This window comes from Musca autumnalis, unplaced genomic scaffold, assembly GCF_047663935.1.
Source record: "Musca autumnalis isolate F117 unplaced genomic scaffold, ASM4766393v1 scaffold_1, whole genome shotgun sequence".
NCBI classification, from domain to species: domain Eukaryota; kingdom Metazoa; phylum Arthropoda; class Insecta; order Diptera; family Muscidae; genus Musca; species Musca autumnalis.
The window spans coordinates 106177368-106191559 of NW_027411644.1; the positions used below are offsets into that span (position 1 = coordinate 106177368).

The 14192-nt window shown below is 33.7% G+C and overlaps 2 protein-coding genes and 1 long non-coding RNA gene across 3 annotated transcripts in view; 1 reads left to right on the plus strand and 2 right to left on the minus strand.

Annotated features, from left to right (window-relative positions):
- Positions 1 to 14192, minus strand: part of DCAF12 (DDB1 and CUL4 associated factor 12-like protein) — a 398057-nt gene that overhangs the window by 222806 nt on the left and 161059 nt on the right. The window lies entirely within an intron of this gene.
- LOC141404076 (uncharacterized) lies at positions 653 to 4544 on the plus strand. Its single transcript, XR_012412941.1, has 3 exons — positions 653 to 1117; positions 1189 to 1231; positions 1286 to 4544. It is a non-coding gene; the product is annotated as an uncharacterized lncRNA (long non-coding RNA).
- Positions 5733 to 7224, minus strand: MED7 (mediator complex subunit 7). The gene is made up of 2 exons (XM_073987334.1): positions 6706 to 7224; positions 5733 to 6638 (listed from the first exon to the last, which is right to left on the minus strand). Exons 1-2 carry the CDS (start codon positions 7027 to 7029, stop codon positions 6309 to 6311), a joined length of 654 nt encoding a protein of 217 aa, XP_073843435.1. The 5' UTR covers positions 7030 to 7224; the 3' UTR covers positions 5733 to 6308.

Below are 14192 nucleotides of genomic sequence, written 5' to 3' on the forward strand. Positions count from 1 at the left end.
CTCGTGGGAGATTTACTGATCCCATTATTTTTTGCTATTTTACTATTGTTGAGTTATTGAATAATTAATTAGTGATATTTTCAAAATTTTGACAAAAGTGAATAAATACTATATCTTCCTCCGATTTTTATTTATAAAGAATTGCTTGAGTGTTATATGTTTAAACATTTAGTTATTGATTTTTAGTTTTGCTGTTGTGACACCTTAAATTTTGGTGTCCTATATGTATGACATTGGGCATATAATATGATATATACATATTTGACGTATTTTCCATAGATGATTCTATAAATATAACTGAAATGCTTACTTGAAATAATTGCTCATGTTGGATACGTTCATTTGCGTCTTGGTAATGCTCGAAATGGATAGCGTGGATAGTCTGGGGCCTAATTATGTGAGTCGATATCGAGTTTTTTCGAACAGAGTACCCATAGTTGGTATGATAACATTCGGTATCGAGTAAAATTATCGAGTTATCGATCAATTTTCTGCGAGACATTTCTCGTTGCTACATTACCAATGTCGATGGTCAGACTAGCAAGGTTTCTGGAAACCAATTTCGGTAAAGTTTCTTTTCAAGTTTCGTTAGTGTCCACACACGTTAACGTGAAATTGAGGATTTTTGCGTGTCCTCTTTATTTTACCATTCGCGTTTGTTGTGTTTCTCATAACATAAAAACAAAAAAAGACATAAATAAACCAAAAAAACAACATAAAATAATTAACATTAATAATTAAATTAATATTAATAGTTAAATTTTCACTATTTCATTAATTAAATGTTTTTATTAAATCTTTTTATGTCTGTTTTGTTGTTAACCTTTGCTTGAGAAAATAAAAATGAAAGAAAATGGAAGAAAAAATCTTGCAACGAAAAACAAGAAGAGGCAACATAACAAACACAGAAAACCATGTACATGGGTTTCACTACTTCATACCCCTCGCCTATAAACTTGACGTCGCCATGTTGAAATCGTGCTAGTCTGACCATCGACAATCGTAAACAAGCAAAAGGAAAGTAAATGCAAGAAAAGTAATGTGCAAATTGAATCTTGCTTTCGTTTATGCAAAAAACAGATAAATTAGTTAATAAATGTGAAGATTTCTGAACAAAGTAAGAATAAAAAATTGTGTTGAGAAATAATAGCAAAAGTGAAACAAAAATAATTTTCGTATTCAATTTAGGAAAATTTGTGTTTGCAGTCGTTTAAGGAAATAAGAGGAACATGTAAGTATTTCTGCGAAAAACAATGAAAACAAAATTGAAGTTGTTATTTTTTAGGACTACAAAAGTAAACAGAATCAATTTTAAACAAAAAGCGATTATGGCAGAATTCATGTCCCAACATCCATCTTTGGCCAAAGGAAAATTTAGTTGTCCAGAAGCTCGGGCATATTCAAATCGTTTATGGGAGCAAATTGCATCTAAATTAAATGCCGCGGGGCCCCCAATTAAGAATACAATATTGTTTAACAATTTTTGATGTAACACTCTGACACAGACCTAAAAGGAAATCATTCCCTACAGTATATTGGAAACCGCCACTTCCCAAAAGGGACAACGTTGCTGCCAACTGCAAAATTGGGGGGACAGATTTTGAACTTTGGCACGAAAATTCCAAACAAGAAAGTACATAACGGGAAGCCTCTTTTGTCAGCCTGAATCTTTGTAGAAATCTGCGAAGAAATATAATATACATTTTAAATTGATCAATTTATGATTTATACTTTAAAACACGCATCTTACGGTAAAGATGAAGGTTCACTGTGTGAACGAATTTGTTTACGAATTAAATTAATGTTGTCATCTTCTTCGTCAGAAGAAGATAACAAGAATAACACAGATGGATCCATTTTATTATTTTAGCTCTGTTCCTTTACGTGTAAGAATCTTCAAGTTTTACAACTTTTTACTCGAAAAGCGTTCCTTTACTTCAGACACCATACAATTCATATGGAAGCAGATTACAACTTTTGCTACTTTTGCCGGTTTTACCACTTTCAAAAGTAAAGGAACAGACCATATATGTTCATTTCTTATAAAAATTGCGCCAATGTTTCTAATAATTCTGCCAAAACAACCGTACGTTTATTAAGGTAGATGCATTAGCAATATGTCACAACAATTTAAAAAGGATTTCCAAACATTAATACTGTTCTTATTTTCTTACCACAACTTTATTCCGAAATTATTATTCAAAGTATTTTTCAAAAAATTTCACAAAAATTTACATTTTTTCATTCATAATAATGCTTTTTTTAGTTTTTGTTTTAAAATAAATACTTTTTCGGCATCTACCTATAATTATGTTAATTAAAGAAAATATAGGCTTTCACAGTTCGATTACCGGTTTTCACAGTTCGATTACCGGTTACTATCGAAAAAATCGATAACAATGCTTAAACGTTTTCGATCGAGAATTATAATGCCGTTTCTTTATCGTATCGAAAACAAATTCACGAGTAATTTCTCGATCGAATCGACTCACATAATTAGGCCCCTGATCAGAACTATCAGAGAAATAATTGTATTTCCCAATCGTAGCACACTGTGTCGATATGGGGGTACATAAAACTTGGCATATTCAGAAGCATAATGGGGGAACTATAGATCAACTTTCTTTTGAAAGATATATCGCTAAGATTCTATTTTTGGATCCATCGCTTAGTGTAAATAACGAATTGCGTTATGATCGATTGGGCCAATTTATCGGAAATGGGTAATTTTTCAGGAAAATTCTACAGCAGTCTGTCATCAAAGAAGCCTGTCATAAAAAACCTTTACTATATGCCGAAAATGTGGCATAGGATTACATGTAAATTTTGTTGTGTCATATCACACACAGGTCATGTGCCCAATGTCCTATATAGGACGGCTTCAAAAACCACTTTTTTCAATAAATGTTTAAAAACCAATAAACACCGCGTTTTTTTTTTTGTCCTTTAATGCAAAATAATATAAAAATACTTTTGAAATCATCAAGACCAAACAATAGGCATATCTGGGTTAAATTTTTATTTTTTTATTATTCAAATTATTTTTCAAACTGTTCTGATATTTCCTGGTCTGGGGATCAAACCCATGAAATTAAGAATGCAAAGCGAACATGCTTTCCACTGCACCACCGTACCATATGAGCATCAGATTGACTAATGTCTTATATTAGTTCAAGGTTGTACGCGACTTAAATGAACGTAGACAATCGAAGTGTCTGCATAGGCCAGAGAAAGTGTCTGCCCACGCGATATTCGTAAGTAGTAGCATTATTAGTGTAAACAAGCAATAATAGCATTTCGATCTCCTTTTCTGACACTAAGTAGTTATTCAAGAAGTTCAAAATGGGACAGTAATTGATTCCCCCAGACATGTATGGACAGATGCATTTATTTCGAGTTGGTTAGTTATCGACCTTATGTCATAAATTTCAATGTAATTGATAAACAAAATTAAAAAAAATAGATTGAAATTTATTCAAATCATATTTGGGACAAATCATATTAGGAACATTACACGGACGACATATAAAATCCGCATCCACCACATCTTAGAGGTTGCTCCGGACTCGTAGGGACTATTTTGCTGCATGCTGCGTGAACGCAGCCCCCAGTATCTCGTCGTCCTTATCATAGGAATACGCGACTACCCCGTAGTCTCTCCAACACGCAACAATTAACACCAACCGTCGCTGTTCCAATCCCTAAAAATGTATCCTTTTTATACCCTCCACCATAATATGGAGGGTATAATTAAATTTGTCATTCCGAAATATTCATCGAATAACCTATAAAGTATGTACATATACTCTTCATCAGGTTAAAATTCTAAGTCGATATAACCATGTCCGTAAGTCCGTCTGTCTGTTGAAATCGCTATTTTATAGAAAAGAAGTTCAGAATGCTATTGCTTCTAATAGAGGAAACTCGCTCCCATATCATGGTAGAACAAATATAACGTAAAGTAAATACTACAACAAATACAACTCAACAACAATCACATAGAAATTTGTTTTTGTTTGTAATGTTAGTGCCAAAGGTATATGTAAACAAAATAAGGAAATGTCTATAAATTATTTGAATTAAAAAACTAATAATTTTCACATTTGATGAATATTTTAAAAAACATGAATGAAAATTCGTTAAATTTTCAATTTGAATGTTTCCACATCATTCCACTAAATGCATAATTTGTCGCAGAAAGTAGAATTCTTGCAAAAATGTTTGGGGTCGCTGGAAATTCATTGAAAAGGGAGAAGCTGGTTCAATCGTTTGTTTTTGAAATCAATTAAGCACATGTTTATTAGGGCTTTATTTTTTCAAATTTAACAAAATACCTCACATATTGACAAACGTTGTACCACCTATACAAGCGGTGTTTTATTGTGCGGCTCGTCGTTCGGACTTGGAGGAGGTTACATATCAGTGATATCAAGAAGTCTTTCTGGGAAATGGTTTTTTTCGGAATGAAATATTTTTTCCTCAAAAAATATATATCCCTAATGTACATCGAAATAGAAATAAATATATAAAATATTTATGTTGTATGTGTTGTCACTTTGGGTATACATAATATATACACACAAGGATGTCAGCAGAGGTGAATCGTACAATTTCTTGGACAATATCATCACATCACACAGCGGTGAACTGAAGAAATATGTATTTTGTTTCTCATAAAATCCTAGCTCCAATTATTTTGTCATTGGAATGTTATTTAATCTTAGCTGATCTACGATCTGCTAACATTCAATTTAGTACCGGTTGGAATTTGAAAAAAAAAAAATATTGTAGCAAGGCAAATTTATATAAGGTAAATGCATGAATGAACAAATGTACAAAAACAACATTGTTGTTAATGAAAATTAGTTGTCAAAGAAAATATTGAAAAATAGGGTCGTTCTAAAAATGTTTTCAGGAAAAACACAAATACATTTTGAAAATCCTCTAAAATAGAACAAATTTGATTGAAAATGTAAAGCATTCAGAATGTAAATGTAAAGCATTCAGCATTCGTAAGTAATTTTTATTACACGTTTAGGATAAAAGCAGTATTTTATGGTAGCAAATTTCGAAGTTTCAAATTTCATGAGTAGACCCTATTACATTTTGAAAACTAAATTTAAAAAAAGTAAAAATACAGCTGATTGTCACTTCTACCTTGTATAATATGCCTTGGTTATAAACAGACGAAAATGCTCTGTGAGTCAATTTACATCACAAATGTATAGTCCTATGAAAATTTTCATTAGTAAATTCTTTGTTATTCTCTTTTAAATTTTCATTGACGTCCACATGCTTATATGACATTATATGAAAAAAAATAATGTTTTCATTGGTTTGCATTGGTTTAAGAGTTACGAATTTAAACACTAACCCCCTGTTTTTGAAAAAAAAATTTATTGTTCTCACACGAATTGTCAAATTTTGTAGATCGATTTACTCGCTTTAGCGCAAATGTAGAGCGCTGATTTTTAAATGACGAATTTTTAGCGATGTATTAAACGGGTATACGAAAAATGGATGCCTAAATTATTACGAATATAGACGAACGAACAAAAATAAGTTACAAAAACTGGGGGAAAGAATAATTTCAGATTACAGAACCTTGTGTACAGAGTTTCACCCCCTTCACACCTCTCACCTATAAACCCATTTTCATGTTAATGAACATTTTCATAGTCTGGCATAAGACATACTCTACACTTACACCCTGTTGAAAAACATAAGGAATCTTTGCATTTTTCTCTTTAATATTTTTCAAAATTAAATTTGTTATCAAATTTTACAAGTTATTGAAGAAAAAATTCATTTAAAATCAAACTTTCATGTTGCCTTTAAAGCAAAATGTATGTAGGTTGAAGAGTTACATTTTAACGACAATACATTCCGAACAAGTTGATATAATATAGCCAAAAATACTCAAATATATCCAAACTTAAAATCTCATTTTAGTCGTTTATATTTTGACTTTCAAAGAAACGTTTTTTTTTTTTCAAATTACTTGCTTGATTATTGCCATCTTTATGTTTTTATATATAATATATTTATGTATTTTACATTAATCTTTATACACATTTTGTTTTTGTTTATTATTACCATTAAAAATATTGTTTTTCAGTACTTGAACTTACACTTGCACTAATGACAAGTTTAGTTTTTGTTATTTGTTTTCTTTTTGAATATAGAAATATGTATATCTAAATAAAAATTATAATAAAATTTAAAAAAGTAACCTGTTTAGTAACCTATTTATATATTCACTAATAACTAATGTCAGAACATCATAAATTGCCCAACCACACCTGAGGTTATTCCATGCTATCAATCACACTGCACATGATCCGATCCAATTGATGGACAGCATCGGATTTATTGTTATTACTTGAATCCTGTGAGTCGACTTCCATTTTAATATCACTATCACTCATATCGTCATCGGTGATTTCAGGCAGGTCACTAAAAGCCGTATTCACAATATCACAAACACGTTCTAAATGCTTTTCGAAACGTGTTGTGGTCTCTACACGCTGGCGTTTTTGCGTCTCCATCATGACTCGCAGCGTTTCACGAGCTTGATGGGGGCGAAATTCGTTAAGCAAGTGGTGCATATGGACAAATAGTAAACTTAGGTCATCAATCTGCAAACATAAGAACATGAAGAGAGCATTATAAATTTCAAAGATGCGTTCATTGCAGCAACCGAACCTTTTCAGTTCTTCTCGGACTATCCGGATATTGTATTAGCAAATCTATTAAATCCAAAAAGTTTACAAACAATGAATGATTCAGTTTCTTCAATTCTTTTCGTCTATCAAAGTGCAGTGGTATGAGCCGTTTGATGTTCTGTGATTCCAATGAGCGTATCATTTCCTCATTGTTATACTGGATGCCAAACATACTGTAGCCATCTGGAATGGGTGGTGGTGGTCTGGGTGCTCTATTGCGTCTGATATTCTCCTCAGAGAAGAGATTTATATATTGAGATGGTGGTAGAGGCAAGCTCATCACCTGTGACTCCTGCTGGGCCATTTTTGCAAGTTTATTGTATTTCCTTGCCTAATTAGTTGTTGTTTTTTATTGGTGTTTCTAATGGTATGACTTGTTTTAATCTCAATTTTTATTTTGAAAAGTTTTGAATAATTATTTGTTATTTTATTTCTAATTATTGAAAAACAAGACTAACACTTCGACTTTCTTCTAAAACTAAACAAATGTCACAATTCTTCTTCTTTTCTTGGGAAATAGTCATTCACATTGGAGTGTCAACAGTTTGACGTATGGCGTCTCTCATAGTATACGTCTTTGCTGTTAGGCCAAAACCTATAAATTTGCGTGTGCGTATAAAATAAAATATAATTTAAAAAAATAAGTTTCAGTGTTTTATTTAAAAATGCACTAAAAACTAGGAAATAATTTGTCGCTTATGCCAAGTTTATACTTGTGCTCCAAAATCCACTGGATTTCACAAAATCCTGAAATACACCCCGCTGTTTACACTTATTTTTTGTTGATTTCAAACATATCACAATGATGCAAGGTAGATGCATATGCGCAGCTGATCGAACATGAATTTTCAAAACAAGTTGTTTTAAATTGAATTAATCATAAAAAAATATACGACAATATAGAACTTTACAACTTTATTTGGAAAATTATCCTAAAATTATATATATATGGTATTAATTGTGTATAGTACTAACAAATGAAAAAATAAAAAAATGATTTTATCGTTAAGATTCATAATAATAAATTTTGATAGATAAAAGTTGTGCTCAGAACCTGCACAATATTAGTACTTGCAGTAGTTTTCCCGTTTAGTGCTAAAAATACGTTCCCGTACTTCGAAATCTAGCAAGAATTGCACTTCTCTTTAAACAAATATAGCGCCGAATAACACTCTCTTCTCCTGTTTTCTGCCATATAATTTTGGCCTAGTAGAAACTAGCAGCAAGCATGTTCATTAGCATCTAATATGATAACTGATACGTTGATTTTGACATTTATGCTGGAGTTTTTGCAATTTCCGTCATTTCTCCGTTCCCGTATTTTTTTAAGAAATTTGTATGGGAAAGCAATTTTTGAAAATTTGCTCTTTTTTCTAACATTACCATTAAAAAAGTACGGGAACAATGAAAAATAGCATTGTAACAAAGTAATTTAATATTTTTTTCACATTGTTTACAAATTTTGATACTAAAATTGTTTGGGGCAGCAATTGACCATCTACCTTGTTTATTGTGATACGTGAAAAGTGTTGCAACTTTTGGTATTTTTTTAGTCAAAAACAGGGTTGTATAACATGTGTACTGTGATTTCGATGTTGATTTCGCTGAAATCACGAAATGAGATGATTTCATTTTTGTATGCGAAATCATGATAAATTTTGCTTGATTTCGCGCGAAATCACGAAATGCCTTCGAAATCACGAAACGACGCCGAATGTAAACCAAACATTAGCCCCAATAAATATATTCTTTCTCATGATGGAATCTCTCAAATAAAACGATTGCCGTTTAATTTTGCCACCATTTATAATTTAAATGCAAGCGTTTTATTTGAGAGATTCCATCATGAGAAAGAATATATTTATTGAGGCTAAAGGGGTGTTTACACTATCTATCAATGTCATATGAGCTGCCACTTCTTTTATCCATTCGACATCCTTTATGTTTGTCAAAGTCCATACTACTTTTAGTTTTTGCGTTCTTACTAGCATAAAATTTCATATGACCACAAAATATAAATCACGCAAATAACACAATTTATATTGTTACGGAATTAGATTTAACTAATCTCCGTGTTGACGTTGTTTTATTCCCCAGTACGATTTGTACCAAATAAAACAGGGTTCGTTTTAGATTACGTTTCTACAATGCTTTATTTACTTTATTACACTTATTCAGAACCGACTTTAATTAACAAGCACGCAGCAAGTCTCTAGTTAGCACGCAGCAATTCTTTAACCGATCTGTTCAGTTCAACGCTTAAAACACAACTACTGCCATGTTGCCATTCGTAACTCTATTTATACCCAAAATCTCCTTGGTCTAGAAATTTCTAGAAATCTGGCAACACCTCGAATCTGTGCAGCGCACATTCGCACTAAGCGAACATCCATACTCACATACATACAAGCACAGTAATGACGTAACTACAACAACAAACAACTACACGAAATACAAGAAGTAGGAACTAAACGATAATTACATTATTGTTGTAAAACAAAACAAACAAAAGAACATTAACAAAAGGTAATGTAACGACTAGAATGATGAAGAGAGTTCTACATGGTAGTTGTTGTTGCTTAAATAAAGTAACTGCGTAATAAAAACTTTACGTTACAATTCAAATTTTTAAATTAACGGAAATTAAACTAAACTAACTTAAACCTATCAGTTACATTCGTAACATTGCCTCCCGCTTAAGCCTGTTCGTCCCGAATAGGCACAGTTCCTGGTTGATGTCGAAGGCAATCATAAAGTCCACGCCAAGTATAACTTCGTCCACAATATCGGCCACTATAAAATCGAAATTTACCGATTTCCTACCCATACTTAGCCTTTGGTAGGCCTTTCCATGCACCGGGGTCTTCTCGCCTGTGGCCGTCCGCAATTTGACTCCATTTAACGGCAATACCTTCCCTTTTACCAAATCCGGTCTAATAACGGACAACGGTCTGGGAATTGTTGTCCTCAACTTGCAGCCTCCGCACGTTGTAAGCTTTAGGTTTCACCAGCATCTTCGCGGTTTCTTGCGCCAGGGCAAATGATACGGTTTCTGCAAATGTTCCTATCGGTGCCGCATACGTCGCAAATTTTATCTCTGGGTCACGAATACCACTTGCAAATGTCTCAATCTTTATGCGGTCCACCAATGGATGTGTCTCTCCTGGATATGCCAACTGCGCCAACCGCTCTATATCAGCCGCAAAGTCTTGTAAGGTCTCATTTGGCTTCTGGACTCTTCCCCTCAGTTCCATTCGGTAGATCTCTTGCTTGTGTTCACTACCGTACTTACGTTCAAGAGCAGCCATTATATCTCCATAGTTGTTCCTAGAAGCGGCGGGAATACTCTGTAATACGTCAGCAGCATCACCTTTCAATGCCATCAGGAGTGATACAGCCTTGTCGTTGTCGTTCCACGAATTTCTCGAAGCAACCGTCTCAAATTGTAATTTGAAGACATTGAAAGAGGTTGAGCCGTCGAACACAGGAGGCTTGATTTTTAACGTGTTATGAATAGCTCTCACTACGCCACCTTTGATTTCCAGTTCCGACATTTTCTTTTCTATGCCCAGAATCTTCTCATCTTGAGCCAGAAATTTCTCGTCAACAGACAAAATCTTTTTATCCAACTCTTTAATTTGTACCTCCACGTTTTCTACTCTCTTTTCAATCACCATCGTGATGTTCTCGAGTTTCTCGTTAATTGTTCTAGAATTTATCTCTAGTTTCTCTTCCATGCCCTTAGCGATTTTTCTAGAGTTCTCTTCTAACTTTTCCTCTAAGTTGTCGTCGAATTTGGCAAATCTTTCCTCCAATTTTCTGGAATATTCTTCACTCTTTCTAGAATTTTCTTCGCTCATTCGACAATTTTCTGCTTTCATTTCCATCATAAGTCTGGAAGTTTCTTCGCTCTTTCTGGAATTTTCTTCCATTTTAGCATCTAATTTCTCCATCATCATAGCCAGCATTGATTTCAAATCGTCACCCCTGGCAGCTACCGACGAAACTTCCTCAACGCTGGATTCGCCCTTTGCCGATAACTCGACTTCCTCCTTCTCGAACTCATATTCATCGATGTTCATTCCACGGCGCTCGAACTCTTCCAACAAGCGTTTTTGTAGTTCGGCCTTGTTGCCAGTAGAACACAACTCCAACTTACTTAGCTCCTTCTTCAAGTCTTCCACTCGCAGATCCTTAAACTTCATTGTAGGATGATCGTAATCTCACTGCTGACACCAATTGTTACGGAATTAGATTTAACTAATCTCCGTGTAGACGTTGTTTTATTCCCCAGTACGATTTGTACCAAATAAAACAGGGTTCGTTTTAGATTACGTTTCTACAATGCATTATTTACTTTATTACACTTATTCAGAACCGACTTTAATTAACAAGCACGCAGCAAGTCTCTAGTTAGCACGCAGCAATTCTTTAACCGATCTGTTCAGTTCAACGCTTAAAACACAACTACTGCCATGTTGCCATTCGTAACTCTATTTATACCCAAAATCTCCTTGGTCTAGAAATTTCTAGAAATCTGGCAACACCTCGAATCTGTGCAGCGCACATTCGCACTAAGCGAACATCCATACTCACATACATACAAGCACAGTAATGACGTAACTACAACAACAAACAACTACACGAAATACAAGAAGTAGGAACTAAACGATAATTACATTATTGTTGTAAAACAAAACAAACAAAAGAACATTAACAAAAGGTAATGTAACGACTAGAATGATGAAGAGAGTTCTACATGGTAGTTGTTGTTGCTTAAATAAAGTAACTGCGTAATAAAAACTTTACGTTACAATTCAAATTTTTAAATTAACGGAAATTAAACTAAACTAACTTAAACCCATGGCACAATTACCCAGGTAGTGGCATCGTAAAATTTTGAATATGTTATGTCAAAACTTTCTTTATGTTGTTGGGGAAATTACAACAAAAATAATTTTTTATAAAGGGATTTGACTTTTCATATTCGATCAGCTGGTGTGATACCACTACCTGGTAGTTCTGCCATGCTTAAACCTATCAGTTACATTCGTAACAATATTATTAAAAACTTTAATCGCACTCACATTTTCGTTTTCTTTACCTATTTCCTTCATTTTTTGGTTAAATTGTTTTCTTCAAACAATTAATTTCTCAACTGCATACGAAAATACATGGCCGAGTAGAGCGCTCCCTAAATGAACAATTTACATATGAGTTGCCACATCATTTTGATAGATGAAAATTTTCATAGTGATCACACTATAGCTGTGTTCCTTTACTTACCTGAGGTTACCATTTCTACCATTTGTTACAGTTTTTAACCTGCAAAAAGTTCCTTAACCCCGAAAAGTGGCAAAACTAGAAGCAATTTTTAAGAGAGTGGAGAGAGATCGGAAATGGCTTTCTCTTCTACCACAGGCTACCAGCAAAATTTCTGCAGGTAAAAAATGGCAGAACTGATTTTTCGACTTTTGTTTGACGATTAACGACGAAACTGGACGAAAAACAGAAGAAAATGTCGAACGCTGACAAAACTAAATTAAAAACTGTGAAATAAAAGAAGACAATTGATTTTTTTATGTTTCTTTTTGACATTGCTGCCAAATCTAAAATTTTTCCGTTCCTTTACTTTTCTGGTAAAAATGTTCATGAGAGAGCAATTTTGACACTTTTCTCTTTTACCACTCTTACCATTAAAAAAGTAAAGAACAAAGCTTATGTGAACGGAAAACAAAAGGAAATCGATGATTTTCATTTATAATTTTACAACTGTTTTTGCAGTTGTCTGGACGCCTACGTCACACAGGCAAGTTTTGGGATTTTGACAATCAATACATGAAGCAGAGCTCCGAATACTCGCTCGAATTCCACTCGCGGGTGAAACTCTTCTCGAATTCCAGCGAGTGAATCGGAGCTCTGACATGAAGTCAACTGTCCTGTCATTTGTAAACGCAGTGTTAAGGCATCGACACAAAAGAAGCAAGGCATTCTTGCTGAAGTCATATCTGATAAAAGACTAAAGACCAAGTTCGACCTAATAAAAAGATTTCAGAATCACATTTGAATTAGGTCGAACTTGGTCTTTAGTCATTTACCAGATATGACTTCAGCAAGAATGCCTTGCTTCTTTTGTGTCGGTGCCTTAACACTGCGTTTACAAATGACAGGACAGTTGACTTCATGTCAGAGCTCCGATTCACTCGCTGGAATTCGAGAAGAGTTTCACCCGCGAGTGGAATTCGAGCGAGTATTCGGAGCTCTGCTTCATGTATTGATTGTCAAAATCCCAAAACTTGCCTGTGTGACGTAGGCGTCCAGACAACTGCAAAAACAGTTGTAAAATTATAAATGAAAATCATCGATTTCCTTTTGTTTTCCGTTCACATAAGCTTTGTTCTTTACTTTTTTAATGGTAAGAGAGAAAAGTGTCAAAATTGCTCTCTCATGAACATTTTTACCAGAAAAGTAAAGGAACGGAAAAATGGTAGATCTGGCAGCAATGTCGTCTTTTATTTCACAGTTTAAAATTTAGTTTTGTCAGCGTTCGACTTTTTCTTCTGTTTTTCGTCCATTTTCTACTTCATTGTGAAATAATAGTCAAACAAAAGTCGAAAAATCAGTTCTGCCATTTTTTACCTGCAGAAATTTGTCAGGTAGCCTGTGGTAAAAGAGAAAGTCATTTTCGCTCTCTTTCCTCTCTCACTCTCTTAAAAAATGCTTCCACTTTTCGGGGTTAAGGAACGCTTTGCAGGTTAAAAATGGTAACAAATGGTAAAAATGGTAACCTCAGGTAAGTAAAGGAACACAGCTATATTTTGTTCTTGTTCATGTTCTTTTCTTTAAACACATTATTATTTCACACATTTTTACAAATAATACCAAAAATTTGTTAACCCTACTGTCTGTGAAAAACTGATGGACAGCTGGGAAACAGAGGACAAATGTATGTATTGGTCTGTTCCAGAACTGCAAGAATCTACTAATATTTACTATTTTTTCCGATAACATAAAGGAAAAAATGTTATCGTAGTAAGAAATAGTAGATTCTTGCAGGTTCTGGAACAGAGCATATGTGTTAGTAAATCAGGGTTGTATTTCAAGACACCTAATTTCATGAAATTATTTTATAGCTCATTTAGTCCCGCGTGAATTTCATTAAAAAATTTCATGAAGTTAGGCGTTTTTAAATCGAATTCCCCACTACAGCAATTTTATGATTTTACTCTACTATGGAAGTCGATCTAGAGACGCATAATTTCATGCAATTTTTTCAATGAAATAACTCTAGTGTGGGCCGGGACTTAGACTAGCCATAAATCCTCGACTGGATTTAATAAATCCAGTACAAATCTCATTGCATTTAGATATACATTTTGGAGGATTTAAATGGCAGTCAGCTGATTTTTGTTCATAGCACAATTACCAAGGTAGATGCATCAGCACATTTGATCGAATTTGAAACGT

Excerpts from the sequence above, each read along its gene's own strand:
- MED7 (XM_073987334.1), bottom strand. The coding sequence starts at position 7,029 with ATGGCCCAGCAGGAGTCACAGGTGATGAGCTTGCCTCTACCACCATCT. Across the intron at positions 6,639-6,705 it reads GTCCGAGAAGAACTGAAAAG|ATTGATGACCTAAGTTTACT; the intron begins GTTCGGTTGCTG and ends TTATGTTTGCAG.